Source organism: Ambystoma mexicanum, chromosome 11, assembly GCF_040938575.1.
Source record: "Ambystoma mexicanum isolate Mex_15411 chromosome 11, UKY_AmexF1_1, whole genome shotgun sequence".
NCBI classification, from domain to species: Eukaryota; Metazoa; Chordata; class Amphibia; order Caudata; family Ambystomatidae; genus Ambystoma; species Ambystoma mexicanum.
Genome location: NC_090934.1, coordinates 309,555,562 through 309,573,007, shown reverse-complemented (window position 1 = coordinate 309,573,007; position 17,446 = coordinate 309,555,562). Strand labels below are relative to the sequence as shown.

Sequence of the window (17,446 nt, the reverse complement as noted above, 5' to 3'; positions counted from 1 at the left end):
CCCACTGTTAATTGTTCACCTAGGCGGTGGTGTACAACAACTTGTGTTTTGCTTATCTAGAATTTGGAAGATTGTTTTAACTTATCAACAATTGCAAATATTGTCTTGCACTTATTGTATCTATCACAGCTTTCTAACGTATCTCTACTGAAATATTCTACTTCTAATCACTTAACATTTATTTGCAGGTTATATATTTGCTCTGCACATTAATAGCACCTTCTGTTTTTATATTGGTGGTTAGCCTGTCACTTGGGCATTGTCAGATAGTACTACCCTCTTCCTTTGGTTCCTGCACCTTAATTCATATCATGGTTAAGAGAAAGGCCATTCGATCCCGGTTAATGGGAGGGAGGCAAAGAAATCAGATAAATTCACAAGACACATTTATGAAGCCAATAAGATGATGGATGAGATTGTCAGCTTATTAGATGACATTGAAGCGCCTGGAAACTGTAAGGTACCTCCCCAGGTGTGGAATACTAATGGGAAACTTTGAATTTGTATTGAGGCCCATGGACATGTGGCGCGTTATACAAATAATAATAATAATAATAATAATAATAGAAAGCTGACTAATTGTGCGGTCAATCCATCAAATGACCTTCTGCAAATAGGATTTGCCATCTCACAGGGCGGGAAAATTGACAGTAATGGGAGTTAACAGGCTCAGACCTTGAGTGTGGCCGACATGAAAGCCCAAGCAAAAAGGAGTCTCGGGGACAACACCACTCTTCGAGCCCTTCTTAATGATGGACAGATTCTCCCAGGTTATGAGGTCCCCAAAGTATCAGTTAAGGCCAAGGGAAAGAGTTCTAAAGTCCCAGTTTAGGTTTTAAGTTGCACTAATGGTATTAACCCTAGAGAAGAATTGGAACTAGCAACCTCAGTCTTGCCATCCACTGAAGTAGACCCCACACCTTTGGAAGGAACCAGCTCAGCAGACTCATTACAATTCAATTACCCACCTGAAGTTACTATCAAGAATAGGTTGGACCCACTTGTAATAACTGATGATATTGGAGAGCCCAGTAAGACCACTGAGGTATACAGCAGAGAGCAGTACCCACAATTCAAGTAGAAGCATGCAGAGTACCACCTCACACCCAGTGCGATCGCTGTAAATTAATGTATCCACTTTATAGCAACGCTTAAAGCAGAACTGTGGAACTTCATAAAGCTATAGATGCACTGAGGCAAAAGGTAGCAGATATGAAGGTGTCAACCAGACCGGAATTGTATGAAGGGGCCCTCTCAAGTCCAGGTTATCTAACTCAATAGAAGGTAGGACTGTAGAGAACTCAGTGGCAATTGTTGGGAAGAAGACAGACAGGGTAATTGATGAATTTGTAGCTAAACATCCACCAGGCAAAGGATCAATGATTAACCAACCAGTGTTAATCCCAAAAGGGACGAGGTTACCCGACAATGATCGAAATCGGTGATATAGTAGATAAGAATTATGATTGTATCCAAGGTGGAGAAGGGAACTTGTGAATCAAGGGATGCACCTATTAATAAAGTGGCTCACTGGTTCAGGGCCAAGCAAGGATACTACTCTATTTTACAAAGGGAAATCTTAGATTGTGAGCAATAACATTACCCTGGAAATAAGCAGAGGAATTTCATTAAAGTAGAACTTGCAACAAAATAATTGGTGGAAGGACTACTGGTAATGGAAATACGTGCAATCCCACCACAAGGGTTGGATACAGTCATCAGGTTCAGCACCCCTACCGCTGAAGCAAGATCGACTGGCATAATACTCACTACAGAGGTAAAGGACAGTAGACTCAGGCCAGTGGAGCAATGCGGGTTGGACCAGAGGCAGGCTTATAACAACTCTGTATTCCAGCCCAAGGGTCTAGCCAGTCAGGCCCGATACGAACCCAGTGGTACATAACGTAACATCCTGGAAGAATGGCGTAGGGGCCGAGCCAGGTACGAGGGGAATCCCCATGGTTAATAACTGAGAGACTCCTAATATGAGAAGTGTCACAGAAGATTTAGACTGGCGGGGTACAGACCCTGGGTCTGGCCCTGATTACAACATTGATGTGCTTGCAACAGAACCCCAGGCAGGTCCTGAGGTGCATATAAACATAGCGGGTTTGGGAAATATATTGGGGATGAGGAATGGCTCAGATTCATTTGGGTCCATGAAGTACTTTTTTTTTCAAGAAACATGGGCATTAGAACCCCTGCACATCCAGGGTTATGCCACCTTTTTTCAACCAGCTATTCAGGGTAACGGAGGAAGGCCAAGTGGAGGAGTTAAGATCTGAGTTAAGGCTTTAATGATCACATCTGGCACGTGTGTTGATAATGGATGTAAGGACTTTGTGGAGCTGCATCTCAGTATGGAAGGGGGTGCACAAATTGTATTTATCAACCTGTATAACAAACAGGACAGGGGCAATGGAAGAAGGATCTTTAACCTTTTAAATCATAGACTGCGTGTCTCTAGGGAAAAGTGGCTGCATAATTTCAGAATTGTTGCTGGAGATTTCAACCTGCAGTTTGAACCCTTCGAGGTCATGGGGGACATCTGTGAGGATGAGGACAGCCTGGCGAGTGAAGACTATTGTTGTACCCTTTCCCAAGAGAAAATATCAGAATGCCGAGGAGGTAGCCAGCCTTGTGATGGCCTGAAGCATGAGGGCATATCATTTAAGATTCCCAGGAAACAGCCCAACCTCATACATATTTGCAAGTGGAGTGGGCAGTAGCCTTATAGACTATATATTGGTCAATATAGATTTATAGAAATCCATAAGGAACTTTGAAGTAATTTCAAGAGTAGCAAGCGTACACCATCCTCTGTTGGGAGGCATGCAAGGAGAGCTATTAAGTGGGCAAAGCTAGATACAGCAACTGAGATTTATAACATGTTAGAAGCTTTACTGTTAGAGGAGCTGCGCTCAATTGTGGATATTGTCATGGCCCACGCAGAAGCCACCGAGCATCTGGGAAAGTACTTCACTACTAGTGCTAGGCTCGTAGAAAATTCTGACTTAAGTAAAACCCCCGGTATGACAGGGAATGCAGGATAGCAAAGGGGCTATAGATTCACAGAGCAAAGGAGGTTGCCACAGCTGGCATACCCGCTTTATGTGAGGCCAGGAAAGAGTATAAAATTAATCAAAAGCAAAAAGGAGACCTACACAGAGGATCTGTGGTGCCAATTGCTAATGGCCATTATCAACAGAGAATCCCAAAGATTTTGGAAACTGATGGAGGCAGGAGGTGCTGCAGATCCTAACCCATTAATTGGCTGTATTCCTGAGCAAGCATGGTACAAGCATTGTCTAGACCTGTATAGTGAGGCTAGATTCCCCGTTGATCACTACAAGCATGTAGCAATTTATGAACTAAACTCCTTAGCATTAGACTTTGTGCCGGTCGTTCTGAGTTGTGAAGATGTAAGACTGGCCCTCATGAGCCAGAAAGCAGGGAATGCCCTATGGCCGGACAAAATCCCAGTCTATTTATATATTTCTGAACCTATGATCTGGATCCCGCATCTAACAAGATTGTTTAATGCAGTTCTAGAATCAAATATTACTCCAGTTTTCTGCACCAAGGTCGAGGCTGTGCCGATATATAAAAAGGGGACTGGGATAACTATAGGCCAATCTCTTTGCTAGATGCAAGTGGCAACATTTTTGCAAAGGCAGTTTTAGGACATTTAGAGAATTGGATTGATGAACAGAACAGTATTGACCACTTGCAGGCAGGGTTTCAGTCAAGTATTAGCACAACAGATCAAAGTCTCCGCCTGCAGCTATTGTGCTATAAATATGTGACCATGCGGAAAATGTTTTTGTAGACAGTCTTCTAAAAACAGCCTTTGATAGAATCCAGAGAGCAAGACTATGGAAAGTCCTAGCAGGTATGAACATTCACCCCTTCTATTAAGAGCCATCCAGGGACTCCACTCTAATAACAAGGCCATAGTCAGGTGGAAGTTGGATGGGTGCATAACGGAGATGATAGCAACCGAGATGGGAGTGTGGCAAGGCTGCGTCCTTGCCCCCAAATTATTTTGCCTGTTTAACAATGTTGTAATCAAAAAGCTGCTTGAGTTCCCCTCTGATGCTCAATATCTTGCAGGAGACAAAATTATGATCCTCCTGTTTGCAGATTGTGTGGTACTTGTGTCAGTCTAACCAAGGGGTCTCAAGTTTCAGCTAAATAAGTTCATGCGATTTTGCCTGGATAGTGGGTTAACCGTTAATACAAGCAAGAACAAAGCCCTGGTAATTAGAGGTAATGGGGCAAAGTGGAAGGCAAAGGTAAAGCTAAAGCTGAACCTAACTGGGGAGCCCATTAAGCAGGTGGCTATCTACGACTATCTTGGGTTCAAAGTAAGGGATGACTGCAGATGGACTGCCTGAATCTCACCAGATATAGTAGTGCGATTGCTAGGTTTATTCATGAATGCGGGGAAGGGCGGTCAGTGTGTCCACTGAAGCGTACAAGCTGCAGACTAGGCAGGCAGATTTGTATGGGGCAGAATTATGGGGACATGCAAATTGTGGCTCTTTGACTGTGATCGAGAATAATTTTATCAAAAATGCAGTGGGTCTACCAACTAGTGCTCCAAGTCTGCCTGTTTTTCTGGAGCTGGATCTAGAGAGACTAGACTCATCGTGTAGGTCAAAACCCATGTATTTTTGTCCCAGAATCTGGACTAAAGTCAAACTCCATAAATACATGAGGCGGTCAAGGACCTCATGGCTTATCCAGGGGGGACCTCATTGCCATGGTTCTTACATGTCAAGAAAGAATTAGCTGCAATCGGACTAGGTACTTTTTGGGACCAGCCAGAGTTCATGAATATCACATCTAAGCAAATGATTAAAAGTGCTCTTAAGGCCAAAGCAGAATAAGACATTAAGTTTGGTTAACTAGAAACCCAGGCTAAAGGCATATTGGGATTGTAAGTCAGCCCCCGGATAGGAGGAATACTTGGGTGTCGTACAGCCTAAATGGTTGAGATCTAATTTCATTAAACTCTGATTAGGCATCTAACCAGCAAGGCAATGGACCAGTAACTGGAGCAGTGGTGGTGTGGATGACTGCCCACTCTGTGACAAAACATCTGAGAGCATTGCCCACGTTATGCTACTTTGTACAGGGTACTCTGATATGAGGAAAATGTATTTGAAACCACTGTTCCCGATTAAACCAATGGCAATGATACTGTGCCGTAGCCCACTGTGCCATAAATCGTGTTACAAACATATCTGCATCTTTTTCCAAATCCGAAAGCCTGAAGACTTTTACGCTGTTCCGCTTAAACGCGATTAAAACCAAAGAGTGGTCAAGCCATTGGACATGTAACATAGGATCGAATCTCTCTTGCTGCTTTTGTGATAAAGAAGTTGAATCACTTAAACAGCTTGTGCTATTTTGCCCGGAACTAAAAGATGTAAGATCAATTCACCTGGGCGGTGGAATGATGATCATCCGACTGTGTGTGCGGAAGATTGGTGGATGAGAATGTGGAACGGCTCTGACATGAAACTCATTATGCCTTTAAATTCCTTTCTGGCTTCAATAGAAGAGAGACTAAATATGCCCGATCGGCCGCAGATTGAAGGTCCTAAACAAAATTAAGATGACTCATTTATGTTGAACAAGCTGGAATAATATGACAATGGAGGTGGGAAGGGAGGATGATGCTATTTGTTTGTGCTGACTATTGTTTTGAGTAATATTTTAAAGGTTTGAATTTAAACCAATAAAATTAAATAAATAAATCGAGGAACAGCTTAGCAGTCCACTCCGTAAGTAATCACTTGGTGAGAGCATTGAGACAGAGATTGGGAAAAGTGATACAATGCAACTAGGTCCATGTTATTTTCCAACTTGCATCCAATTTCCTCCGGCATCTCTGGCCGGATGATTGTTGTTTGCTCGGCTGTGGAGCATAACTTGCCCAGGTGGCGGGGGAAAGAAGTCAACTAATACTTTAAGGCTTCTGCATTTTATTTATGAGGCCCCTGTTTTCCGGATCCATAAGGAGTGAAGGGGGAAGAGAATCAATGACCAACTAGCACTTTAGAGCACTTGCACTTTTTGCATGCTGCTATCCCCTTTTTGAGGTGGAGATATGTTGATTTTGCACAGTTTGGCTTGCTTACTTTTGCGATTTATGTTAGCTTTTACTATGACGCTCTCTCTGGTGTTAATCAGTTTATTTCTGTTTTGTGCTGATATTAATCCTTTTAATTATGATTGCACGTGTAATTGCAATATAATAGAGATTTTTAGTATGATTGTGTTTAATGTGTGTGTTGTAGTATTGATAGTATTTTCTTTTATGGCAGAGATGCTGAAAAATATTTTTTAAATACTTATTGCAATTTTGATAAATCAAAATACTTTGGTTTATGGGCTCCAAATTAACTAACTACTTTAAGGACAGTATTAATCAATAGGGCTGCGAATAGTAGTAAAATGTAATTGTTCCATTTTAGTCTAATTGGCACCAGCAGGACCAACGTGGACAACTGGCATTGTTTTTTCCCCTGGGTTTACGGACCAAATGGTGCTTTAATAAAACTCAACACATTCCTTAGTAAAGGGAAGATGTTGGCAGACAGGGTGAGAACTTCCAGGCATCCAAAAGCTAGGCTATGAGATCTACTGTAAAGTCTATCCAATAGCCCAGCACGTTTCTGGCTGAGAAAGAGAGCAAATGTTAATAAACTTTTTTTTAATGCTGTTTACTCGATTAAAGGTTCAAGAACACCATTATAATTATAATATACAAATTTGAAGTCTTTTTGAAAAGTTGCCAGCAGAACAGAATGTTTAAACTCTTAATAGAACTTCTAAATTCACATTAATGTGATCATGAATAACTAGACTTGAATAAAGAAAGAGTGTTTAAAATGGTTTTAAATGTAACAAATACTGCAAACCAAGAGATTCTTTGCAACTTTCTGGCCGATTTGCAGTCAGGAGAAGAGCAGCAGGCACATGGTAGCCAATATGAAGAAAGAGTTAAGTTGGGACAAAGGAATCTGGTTTGGAGGAGAAAGTATTTAGGAGAAAATAAGAAAATTGTGAAAATGGATGGTGGGGATGTTTGGTGAAAGAGTCAAAGTGGCTCTTTGTCACGCCGCCCCCCACGCTACGTGCTACACCTATGAAAACAAAGACACGCCCTACCCCGTCTGTGGCCTCCACCCCTCTTGCCACCCGACACACACACCTTGACACGTGTACCGTTTTGCCTCCTCGCTTCCTGTACAGCAGGGCACGGCATGGCATGATTGGCAGGACTGGCGTTTATCGCCCTTCACATCGCTGGCAAAAGAAGTGGAGACTCCCTCATCGCCGAGACATACGGCTTTCACGGAAACCTGCGCATCACGGCGCGTCACGGATCACGTGACTCGTGGTCCCTTAGCAACGCCGCAGCGTTCTGTTTCCGCACCTCACGTGACTACGGTCACGTGTTTTCTCCCAAGGGATAAAGGAAGACCGGAAACTGAAGACGTTGCTTCACAGCTGTTTTCGTCTGGATCACGCGACGCTCATTCTTCGTTCTAAGGATCTGTGTCCATCGCCTGACCACGGTTTGCTTCACGGACTGTTACGCTTAGCCCTCGTCTGTTTTGGAACTTTGGATTGCCTGCTGACTATTACGCTTTGCCCAACGGACTCCTCTGTGTTTAACCCCTCACTTGATTTGGAACTTTGTTTACATGCTGCCGAACTACGCTTTACTCTACGGACTGTATTTGTCTCTTAACCCTTCATCTGCCTCAACCTGGATCGCCTGTTTTTGACCACGGACTGCTTGGTTTTCTCTACGGATCACGTACCACTTTAGGATTTCGGTCCTGCACTAGGTGTTCACCAACCCTTGCCCTTTGTCTGGCCCAACCGCTGTCTGAAGGTCTACGCCTCCGTCGGCCTTTCCGGAACCACCCTCAAATCCTCACAGGTACATCGTGCTCTTGTATTTTGCATTCAGTATACATTGCCTTGCCCTGTATTCTAACCACATTGCACCTTGCCTTGCAGCGCTCAAGGGGTTCTTCCGGCTGTTCCCCACGCCCAGGCTTACAGACTTCCACCTGTGGCTTCAAAGATCACACAGACAGTATTCTGGTGTTGTCAGTGTGATACTTGGGGACAGAGGGGTTGCCCATACTCTGCACGGCCATCAAGTTTGTAACAGTCTGTGAAGCCTTTTTGGTCATCCAGAGTATGAATCCCTCCACCGGGGATCCAGTGACCGCGTTGATGCAGGCAGTGGCGGCCCTCAGGACCGACATGGCCGCCGCCACAGCAGCCATACATCACCGTCTGGACGCCTTACAGAGCACCCAACACCCACTACCCGCAGACGCCGAGTTCGGGGACCCAGCCCCTCCAGACCGACTAGCACCTGTTCAGGCCCCAACACCCACTCCAGTGTTACTCCCGACACCCGTTCCTCTTGCCGCTCCAGAACGCTACCAGGGGGACCCCCGGAAGTACTGTACTTTCATTAATCAATGCAAACTACATTTCTTGTGCAGACCCTTGGCTTTCCCCGATTCAGTCACTAAGGCCGCATTCCTTCTGTCACATCTGTCTGGGGTGGCGGCCACCTGGGCAAATCCAATGTTGGAGAACGATCACCCCGCTTTGTATGATTTCGATCTTCTCATAACAGAAATGGCCAAAGTCTTCGATACTCGCTATAAGGCCCAATCAAGGGACCTAGAACTCCTGGACTTAACACAGGGGAAACAAACACTGATAGAGTACATTACACGGTACAACCAGCTTGCCGCCGAGACCTCCTGGCCGGAGGAGAAAAAAGCTATTGTATTTTACCGTGGGCTATGCAACACCATGAAGGACGCACTCTCGGTGGTTCCTGCCCTTCCTTCAGTGTTCACGGATCTGGTGGATCTAGCCTTACAGGTTGACGCAAAGCGATCCGAGCGGAGGGCAGAAACAACGTTCACTAGCCAACCAAGCACGAGCACTTCTACCACCGCTTCTGAACCTATGCAAATAGGAGGTATCCGAAGTCCGATTACGTCAGAACGTCGGAGGGCTGAGAACGCCTGTTTCTATTGCGGGTTGAATGGACACTATGTAAGGGAATGCCCCCGACGCCCCAAGAACAAGACCCCGGGTTTTCGGAAGGCTCGCCCGTGATACAGGGGGCACCGGCGAGCCTGTCTATGACCCCCGCTGAACCCGCCTTCGGCCCTATCAGACCGGTGGTAGTCCACGCCCTTCTGAAACCCACTAGGGAGATCGCACACATTGTTCAGATTGTGATTGACTCTGGGGCCACTGGTTGTTTCATCGATATTGCCTTGGCCCACCGTCTCAATCTGCCCTTGGTCAGAAAAGAACACCCAGAAACCGTACACGCGGTTGATGGCACTTCCCTATCTTCCGGCCCAATCAAGTTCCGAACTGCTCCTCTGGAAGTAATGATACAGAGTACCCATAGAGAGACCATGTCATTTGACCTTATCACTACACCTCAGTTCGGAATCATATTGGGGATACCCTGGTTGCGACAGCACAACCCTTTGATAAATTGGGGAACGGGACAAGTCACGTTTGAGTCAGAGGTGTGCCAACAGTTTTGTCACACAGAAGTGGATTCGGTCTCCACTCCTGCTACCATCCTTGGTGCCATGGCTTCCACCCGCATCGATGACACAGTCTCAGGCCCTGTGCCTTCGCATACCGTGGGGGCCGTCATGCCGAACATACCCGTTGACTATCACGATTTTCATATGGTTTTTGACAAAGCTACTGCAGAAGGTCTACCCCCACATAGACCATACGATTGTCCAATAGATTTGGTCTCAGATGCTCCCATTCCCAGGGGTAGGATCTATTCATTATCCCAGTCAGAGGAACTAGCCCTCAAAGAGTACATCCATCGGGCCTTACAACTAGGTCACATCCGTCCCTCCTGTTCCCCTGCTGCTAGCCCGATCTTTTTTGTGCCGAAAAAAGAAGGCGATCTACGCCCTTGTGTGGACGACAGGCGGTTGAATTCCGTCACCATAAAAAACAGGTACCCCCTCCCGCTCATCTCCACGCTGTTGGACAGGTTGACCAAGGCTTCCATATTTACCAAGCTGGACCTAAGGGGAGCGTACAACCTAATCCGTATAAGGCGTGGAGACGAATGGAAGACGGCGTTTTGTTCCCGACAAGGGTTATTTGAATATACCGTAATGCCCTTCGGGCTTTGTAATGCCCCCGCAACGTTCCAACGATTTATCAACAACGTATTTTCTGATATCTTGGATACGTTCGTGGTGGTATATCTGGACGATATATTGATATACTCATCCTCCTTGGAGGAACACGTCGGTCATGTTAGGGAGGTCCTCTCTCGCCTCAAGGCGAACACCTTGTTCGCCAAACCCGAGAAATGTCTGTTCCATACAAAGGAAGTGGAGTTCTTAGGCTTTCACATCTCCCCCGGAGGGTTATCCATGAATCAGACTAAGGTACGGGCTGTCACGGAGTGGCCGACTCCCGTTAACATCAAACAGCTCCAGTCTTTCTCGGCTTCGCTAATTTGTACCGGAGATTCATCGCCGGCTTCTCTTCTATTGTTTCACCTTTGACCACTCTGACTAGTCTTCTTGTCCCGTTCACATGGACCTCTGTACACCAGGAAGCCTTCGAGGCGCTTAAGTCCAGATTTGTTTCTGCTCCTGTCCTGCAACACCCTGACCCTGGCCTTCCCTATGTTTCGGAAGCAGATGCCTCCTCGTTTGCATTAGGTGCGATATTATCTCAGCCTTGCCCAACCACGGGTAGCCTATATCTGGTAGCCTATCACTCACGGAAGTTCTCGGCTGCCGAAACACACAACACCGTGACCGAGAAAGAGCTATTGGCTATCAAAGACGCCCTCCAAACGTGGCGACACCATTTTATGGGGGCAAGGTATCAGACGGTGGTTTACACAGATCACAAAAACCTACAAGACCTGGCCTCCCTGAAATGTGTAAACAGCAGACAAGTGCGCTGGCACTTGTTCTTTGCTGCCTTCGATTTTGTTGTTAAGCACAGACCGGGTCACATCCACGGCAAGGCTGAAGCTCTTTCCCGTTCTCCTGGTGGGGAATCACTGTCATTGTTTCCGGACACACTGTTAGGGAAGGGCCATGTCATATGTATGTGTACACCATCCCCACGCATCCTCACCGCCATCAGACTATGGGTTTCCAAACATCCTCATGCACTCGCCGAATGGGACGTTGCCCTCCGGGAAGGGTTGCCGTTTATTCAAGAGAAATTGTTCCTCCCTACATGTGATGTACGTAACCAGGCGCTTGCCTGGTCACATGATGCTGCTATAAACGTCCACCGTGGGCAACAACGCACCCTAGAATTGTTACAACGTTGGTGCTGGTGGCCATCCATGAGAAAGGACATAGAGCATTACGTAAACACCTGCTCGATATGTGCCCAATGCAAAACACGCAGAGGACGGCCTCTAGGGTTGCTCCTACCGTTGCCCATTCCCCCAGGCCTTGGCACACTATCTCTATGGATCTCATCACAGATCTTCCCCGCAGACAAGGTCACGATACCATATGGGTTATCGTCGATTCATACACTAAAATGGCCCGGTTCATTCCCTGTACGGGCATACCATCAGCCCCAACCTTGGCTCGCCTGTTCTTCAAGTCGGTCGTTTGCCTCTTCGGTCTGCCACAGGTCATCATATCGGACCGTGGATCACAGTTTACGTCCTGTTTCTGGCGTGCTCTTACCAAGCTCCTGGGTATCGATGCTTGCTTCTCCTCGGCCTATCACCCCGAAAGCGATGGACAGACCGAGCGGGTTAACCAAGCCCTAGAACAATACCTACGCTGCCTGTCCCTTCAGTACCAAGATTCCTGGTCCAATCTGCTCTACCTCGCGGAATTCGCCTACAACAATTCCCGACATTCGTCCACTGGGTTTTCCCCCTTCTATTCATTATATGGGCAACATCCACGCACCTTACCGCTCCCTGATTTCTCCTCTGCCACTCCTGCGGCTAACGCCTGTGTGCGCGATCTTGCTGGCGTCCATGCCCAGACTCTGGTTCATCTCCGTGAGGCCCAGTCGGTGATCAAGGCTAAGGCGGATCGGAAGCGGGCTACGGCACCGGAGTATCATGTGGGCAATCGGGTATGGCTGTCGACCAGACATTTGCGGATCCCCGGTTGTCGCAAGCTGTTACCTCGCTTTGTGGGCCCTTACAAGGTCGCCAGGGTCTTGAACCCTGTGGCTCTCCGTCTGTCTGTTCCTCCTGCCTGGCGGATCCACCCGGTCTTTCATACCTCTCTCCTCAAGCCCTTCCTTGCTCCTACTCGTGTCCTGGTTCCTCCTGCCCCTGTCTCTGTGTCTTCCCAGGACGTCTATGAGGTCAGCGCCATCCTTGGTTCCCGTGTCCATAGGGGTTGCCTCCAGTATCTGGTGGACTGGCTGGGTTATGGTCCCGAGGACCGTTCGTGGGTTCCCTCCCGGGATGTCCAGGCTCCGCTTCTGGTTTCGCGGTTTCATGAGGATAACCCTGCCAGCCCACGGGGTCGTGGGCCTTTGAGGGGGGATTCTGTCACGCCGCCCCACCCACGCTACGTGCTACACCTATGAAAACAAAGACACGCCCTACCCCATCTGTGGCCTCCACCCCTCTTGCCACCCGACACACACACCTTGACACATGTACCATTTTGCCTCCTCGCTTCCTGTACAGCAGGGCACGGCATGGCATGATTGGCAGGACTGGCGTTTATCGCCCTTCACATCGCTGGCAAAAGAAGTGGAGACTCCTTCATCGCCGAGACATACGGCTTTCACGGGAACCTGCGCGTCACGGCGCGTCACGGATCACGTGACTCATGGTCCCTTAGCAACGCCGCAGCGTTCTGTTTCCGCACCTCACGTGACTACGGTCACGTGTTTTCTCCCAAGGGATAAAGGAAGACCGGAAACTGAAGACGTTGCTTCACAGCTGTTTTCGTCTGGATCACGTGACGCTCATTCTTCGTTCTAAGGATCTGTGTCCATCGCCTGACCACGGTTTGCTTCACGGACTGTTACGCTTAGCCCTCGTCTGTTTTGGAACTTTGGATTGCCTGCTGACTATTACGCTTTGCCAAACGGACTCCTCTGTGTTTAACCCCTCACTTGATTTGGAACTTTGTTTACATGCTGCCGAACTACGCTTTGCTCTACGGATTGTATTTGTCTCTTAACCCTTCATCTGCCTCGACCTGGATCGCCTGTTTTTGACCACAGACTGCTTGGTTTTCTCTACGGATCACGTACCACTTTAGGATTTCGGTCCTGCACTAGGTGTTCACCTACCCTTGCCCTTTGTCTGGCCCAACAGCTGTCTGAAGGTCTACGCCTCCGTCGGCCTTTCCGGAACCACCCTCAAATCCTCACAGGTACATCGTGCTCTTGTATTTTGCATTCAGTATACATTGCCTTGCCCTGTATTCTAACCACATTGCACCTTGCCTTGCAGCGCTCAAGGGGTTCTTCCGGCTGTTCCCCACGCCCAGGCTTACGGACTTCCACCTGTGGCTTCAAAGATCACACAGACAGTATTCTGGTGTTGTCAGTGTGATACTTGGGGACAGAGGGGTTGCCCATACTCTGCACGGCCATCAAGATTGTAACACACTTCCCCATCAGTAGGCTTTGGGAAAAGATGGGGTGGCGGGGTTACGAGCATTACAAAAATGTAAAAGTCTCTTTAGGAAAAGGGGGGGGTGGAAAAGGGGACTGCTGCCTTTTTCAGCAGGTGGAGGCTTATGGTGTTTGATTAACTTAATTAATAGTCAACACCTGAGTGCCCGACGTATAGTCTCAATGGTGGAGGGTGGAATTTTAAGCAAGGACACCCCAGGGGAAGTCACATTTTGGTCTACCCCTTTCTGGATATAGGGGCACACTTTTACTTTTTAAATATTTAATCTCACAACTCAAGGTGTCATCTGCTGGCTTCACCGTAGGCAGCCAACTCAAATTGCTTTGTTGCAGAGTAAGCTCTAATTTTACAGATATGATGATCGACACATGTACTTCAAAATGCTAAACAAATGTATTATGTCAGTGCATGTCCATCATAGAAGGGTGTGTAGTGAGGAGACATGACAAGTCAACCCTCACAGCTCGTATTTGACATGTACGGCTGCTCAGCCATTCACTATCTATGATGTTCCTTTTGCAACAATCACTGCAAATGTGTGCAGTGGTGTCATCACTCCTCCAACTTGGGCTATTTAGGAGGTTAGAGTCGCTGATCACAAAATACCAGGTCATCAGCCCTGGGACAGTATCCACTAATCTACAATATGGAAACTGACTGGTATGGACTGTCAAAGCATCAGACCTCTGGGCTGCCAGTGGTCTAGAATGTGATGGGGCACCTGGAATGAGGGAAACCCCAGAGCAGGAGACCCATCAAAGCTCCACTAACTAAAAAGAATCCAAAAATACGTATTTTTTAGAGAATTTACTTGGAAACTTACCTCCTTCCCAATGACTTTAACCCATACTTTTTCACCAATATCTACCACTTCGGAGGGATTATCCACTCGGCAGGCTGACATGTGGGTTTTGTGAACAAGGCCTGAATATGAAAATAAATGGATATTAGCAAAAAGATGTTTTTTTGGGAAAGAGTGAAAAAAGACTTTCAAAGAAAAATAGACATTTAAAAATACCTCATAGCAAAAGTGGAGTATCAGGAGCATGGTCTGCACATCAAAATGCTTTATAGTGTGCATGCAACGGTGCCAACCTAAGCTTCTTTGAAATGAGTAGTCTGATACAGTAAGATTAAGCTCTGCAAAACCATTTACAACAGGAGATATAGTCGAGTGCTTAACATATTGAACTAAGTTATGATCCCCACTTTCCCCACACATCAAATTGTGTATAAATCCTTTTACGTTCTGTCTAAATTCACTCATCTACCCGAATTGGCAAAGCTTGGAAAAGGGTTTAAAGTAGATTTTGAGATGTACCCTAAAAAGGAAAACTGCACATTCGGACAGTTACACAGCCAAATAAAAATCTAAAACATTTGATGAACAAGTGCGTGGCCGGGACACTGAACACAAAGCAAAAATAGACTCAAATGCAGGCTATAGAGTGCTCAATAGGACATAACAAGGTGATATTGCTTACCAGGGAGGACCGACAATGGCGTTAAAGGCCTGATCAAGAGCCCTTAATGAGATGCATGGTGCCATTACCATCAAGGTCAGCCCACCCTGGTAGATAATTTCACTATTAGCACCCTCGATCACAAGGTAGGACTGATAAGGCCTCTCTTCAAATTAAAACAAGAAAAATAAAATGTATCTTCAGCGTTGCTCTGCCAAACACGAAGTTTGCTTTTTCAGTGTCGATTATGGTGACGTAATCAGCATGGAAAAATACTTTAGTAGTGTGTATTTGCGTGGGAAATACATTCCCTTTTCCTAATGTAATCAGTGGCTTGAGTAGCATGTTTTAGGATTGCGTGTTATGATGTGGCTGCTGTGGGATCTGGGGTGCTGTCCCGAAAGCAGGTTGGAGGGGCGAGATGGGTGCTGCTCTCTAGCTGCTTTGAATACCTGCTTGCACTAGCGACAGTCTGTGTTCTGGCTGCACACCATGCCCTGGTTACTAATGTACTAGGAAATATACTCCAGTAGTGAAGGATACAAAGAAGAAGGGTGAAAACAGACGATGGATAAGACAAAATGATATTTAACAGAGGAAACCTAAAGGAAAAGATAGAAATATGAACCCGATACATGAAAGAAAATTCAAACAGACGAGAAAGAAAACATCCAAAGAACAAGGGACAATAGAAAGATAAGCCAAGTGTAAAAAATAAAAAAGCTTGCCTAATGAGGGAAACAGAAAATATAGGCCTGCATCAGGGGTATGTAAACATTGAAGTTATGGGGACAAAAACGAGAACAAAGTAAAGGGGAAACATACATGTTCAAGAAAAAAGGGATGCAAAGGCTACACTGGGGAAAAGAAAAGAGGAAACAAGGTGTGAAATGAATAAGGAAAGTGAGAGACCAGGAAAAGGGCCTTGCAACGATGCAAAAAGTAAAAAGGTTGGACTATGACAGGAAGGAAATGAGAAAGGGGTACAGGAAAACAGAGTACAAAGAAAGAAAAAGGGCTGGCTAAACAGAGAAAGAAAAGGTGAAACAATTAAGAAATTAGACAAAAGTGCAAACTAAAAGACCATATTTTGATGGTGTGGGAAAATACAATAAAAGAAAAAAGATACAGAATTGGAACTAACAAAGAGAGAGCAAAGAATTGAAAAGTGCAAATGTGAAAGAAAAGTGATAAAAGCGTCAAGCAAAATAAAATCAAGAGAAAATGGATAAAGCAAGAAAAAAGGGAAAACAAAAAAAGTAAAAAGGCATTAAAGATAGAAAAGTGCTTAGCAGCAAGGGAAGTGGCAAGCTGTAGGTAGCAAAAGCGAGACACACAGAAGATGGGCTAGTGGGAAAGTCCCTTACAAAATAAATAGGAAAAACTGAAGATTTAAAACAGGCAGATACATGAGCAGACAGTACCTTGCTTGCTGCAGCCTGGAATTTTTATAAAGGCTCCATATTCTTTAACACTTGCCACCTGCAAAAAATACAAAGACAATCACCCAACAAGCAGAAGACTACATTTACTGCAAATGATACTTCTAAATGGTGAGGACGTAGAGCCACTAATACCTGCAATAGCTAAATAAGGTAAAACTCCTAGGGTCTTATTACGGTTTGAGAGGTATTCCCTGCTGAAAACCAGATGGAGGAAAACAGCACTACAATTGGCACCAATCCGTAGTGACACGATTTACTAGGCATCATCACTTCTCCCAAGGGGGAGCCCTTTCCCATGAGGCTAGGGAGGTGCAGCCGCTGCCCAATACTCCCCCCATTGGGTGGTTTCATGCAGGATGACCTTATAGGGAGGGACTCCCCTATAGGGATACAGACGACCACTTTGGATACAACCCATTGAATGTCACACCCCCATGTTCCTTAGCACCCCCTTCATTTAAAACCACTGTGTATTTCTGTAGTACCTGGGGTACTGACAAAACAGAAAATACTAGGACGAAGAAGAGCACAGAAAATACGAGGATTACGGATTGTGCTAATACTTAGACGAGGTGGCTCACATGAGGCATCAGGAGTTCCAAGGAGCCATTGACAACAGTTGATGTTATGCGGGGTGGAGTAAGCACTATAAAGTGGAAATAAAAGAAGTAGTCAGCATCTTCCTTCCTCATTGGAGAACGGGAGATTTGAAGCCCGCACTCGACCCGAAACCAATGAGTGGTTGAAGGAGTATGTGAAGGGCCCTGCGTCGACAGGATCCTGCCCAACTGAAAGCAGGCAGGCAGTGGCACAACCTCCAGGAGGAG

The 17,446-nt window shown here is 46.1% G+C and overlaps 1 protein-coding gene across 2 annotated transcripts in view; it reads right to left on the bottom strand.

Annotated features, from left to right (window-relative positions):
• ZCCHC17 (zinc finger CCHC-type containing 17) overlaps window positions 1-17,446 on the bottom strand; it is a 262,713-nt gene that overhangs the window by 192,195 nt on the left and 53,072 nt on the right. For both annotated transcript variants that reach the window (XM_069623041.1, XM_069623042.1), the window contains exons 3-4: window positions 16,599-16,656; window positions 14,535-14,635 (exon numbers count right to left, since the gene is read on the bottom strand). In XM_069623041.1, coding sequence (XP_069479142.1) covers window positions 14,535-14,635; window positions 16,599-16,656 — 159 coding nt within the window. The remainder of the gene's footprint in view (window positions 1-14,534; window positions 14,636-16,598; window positions 16,657-17,446) is intronic.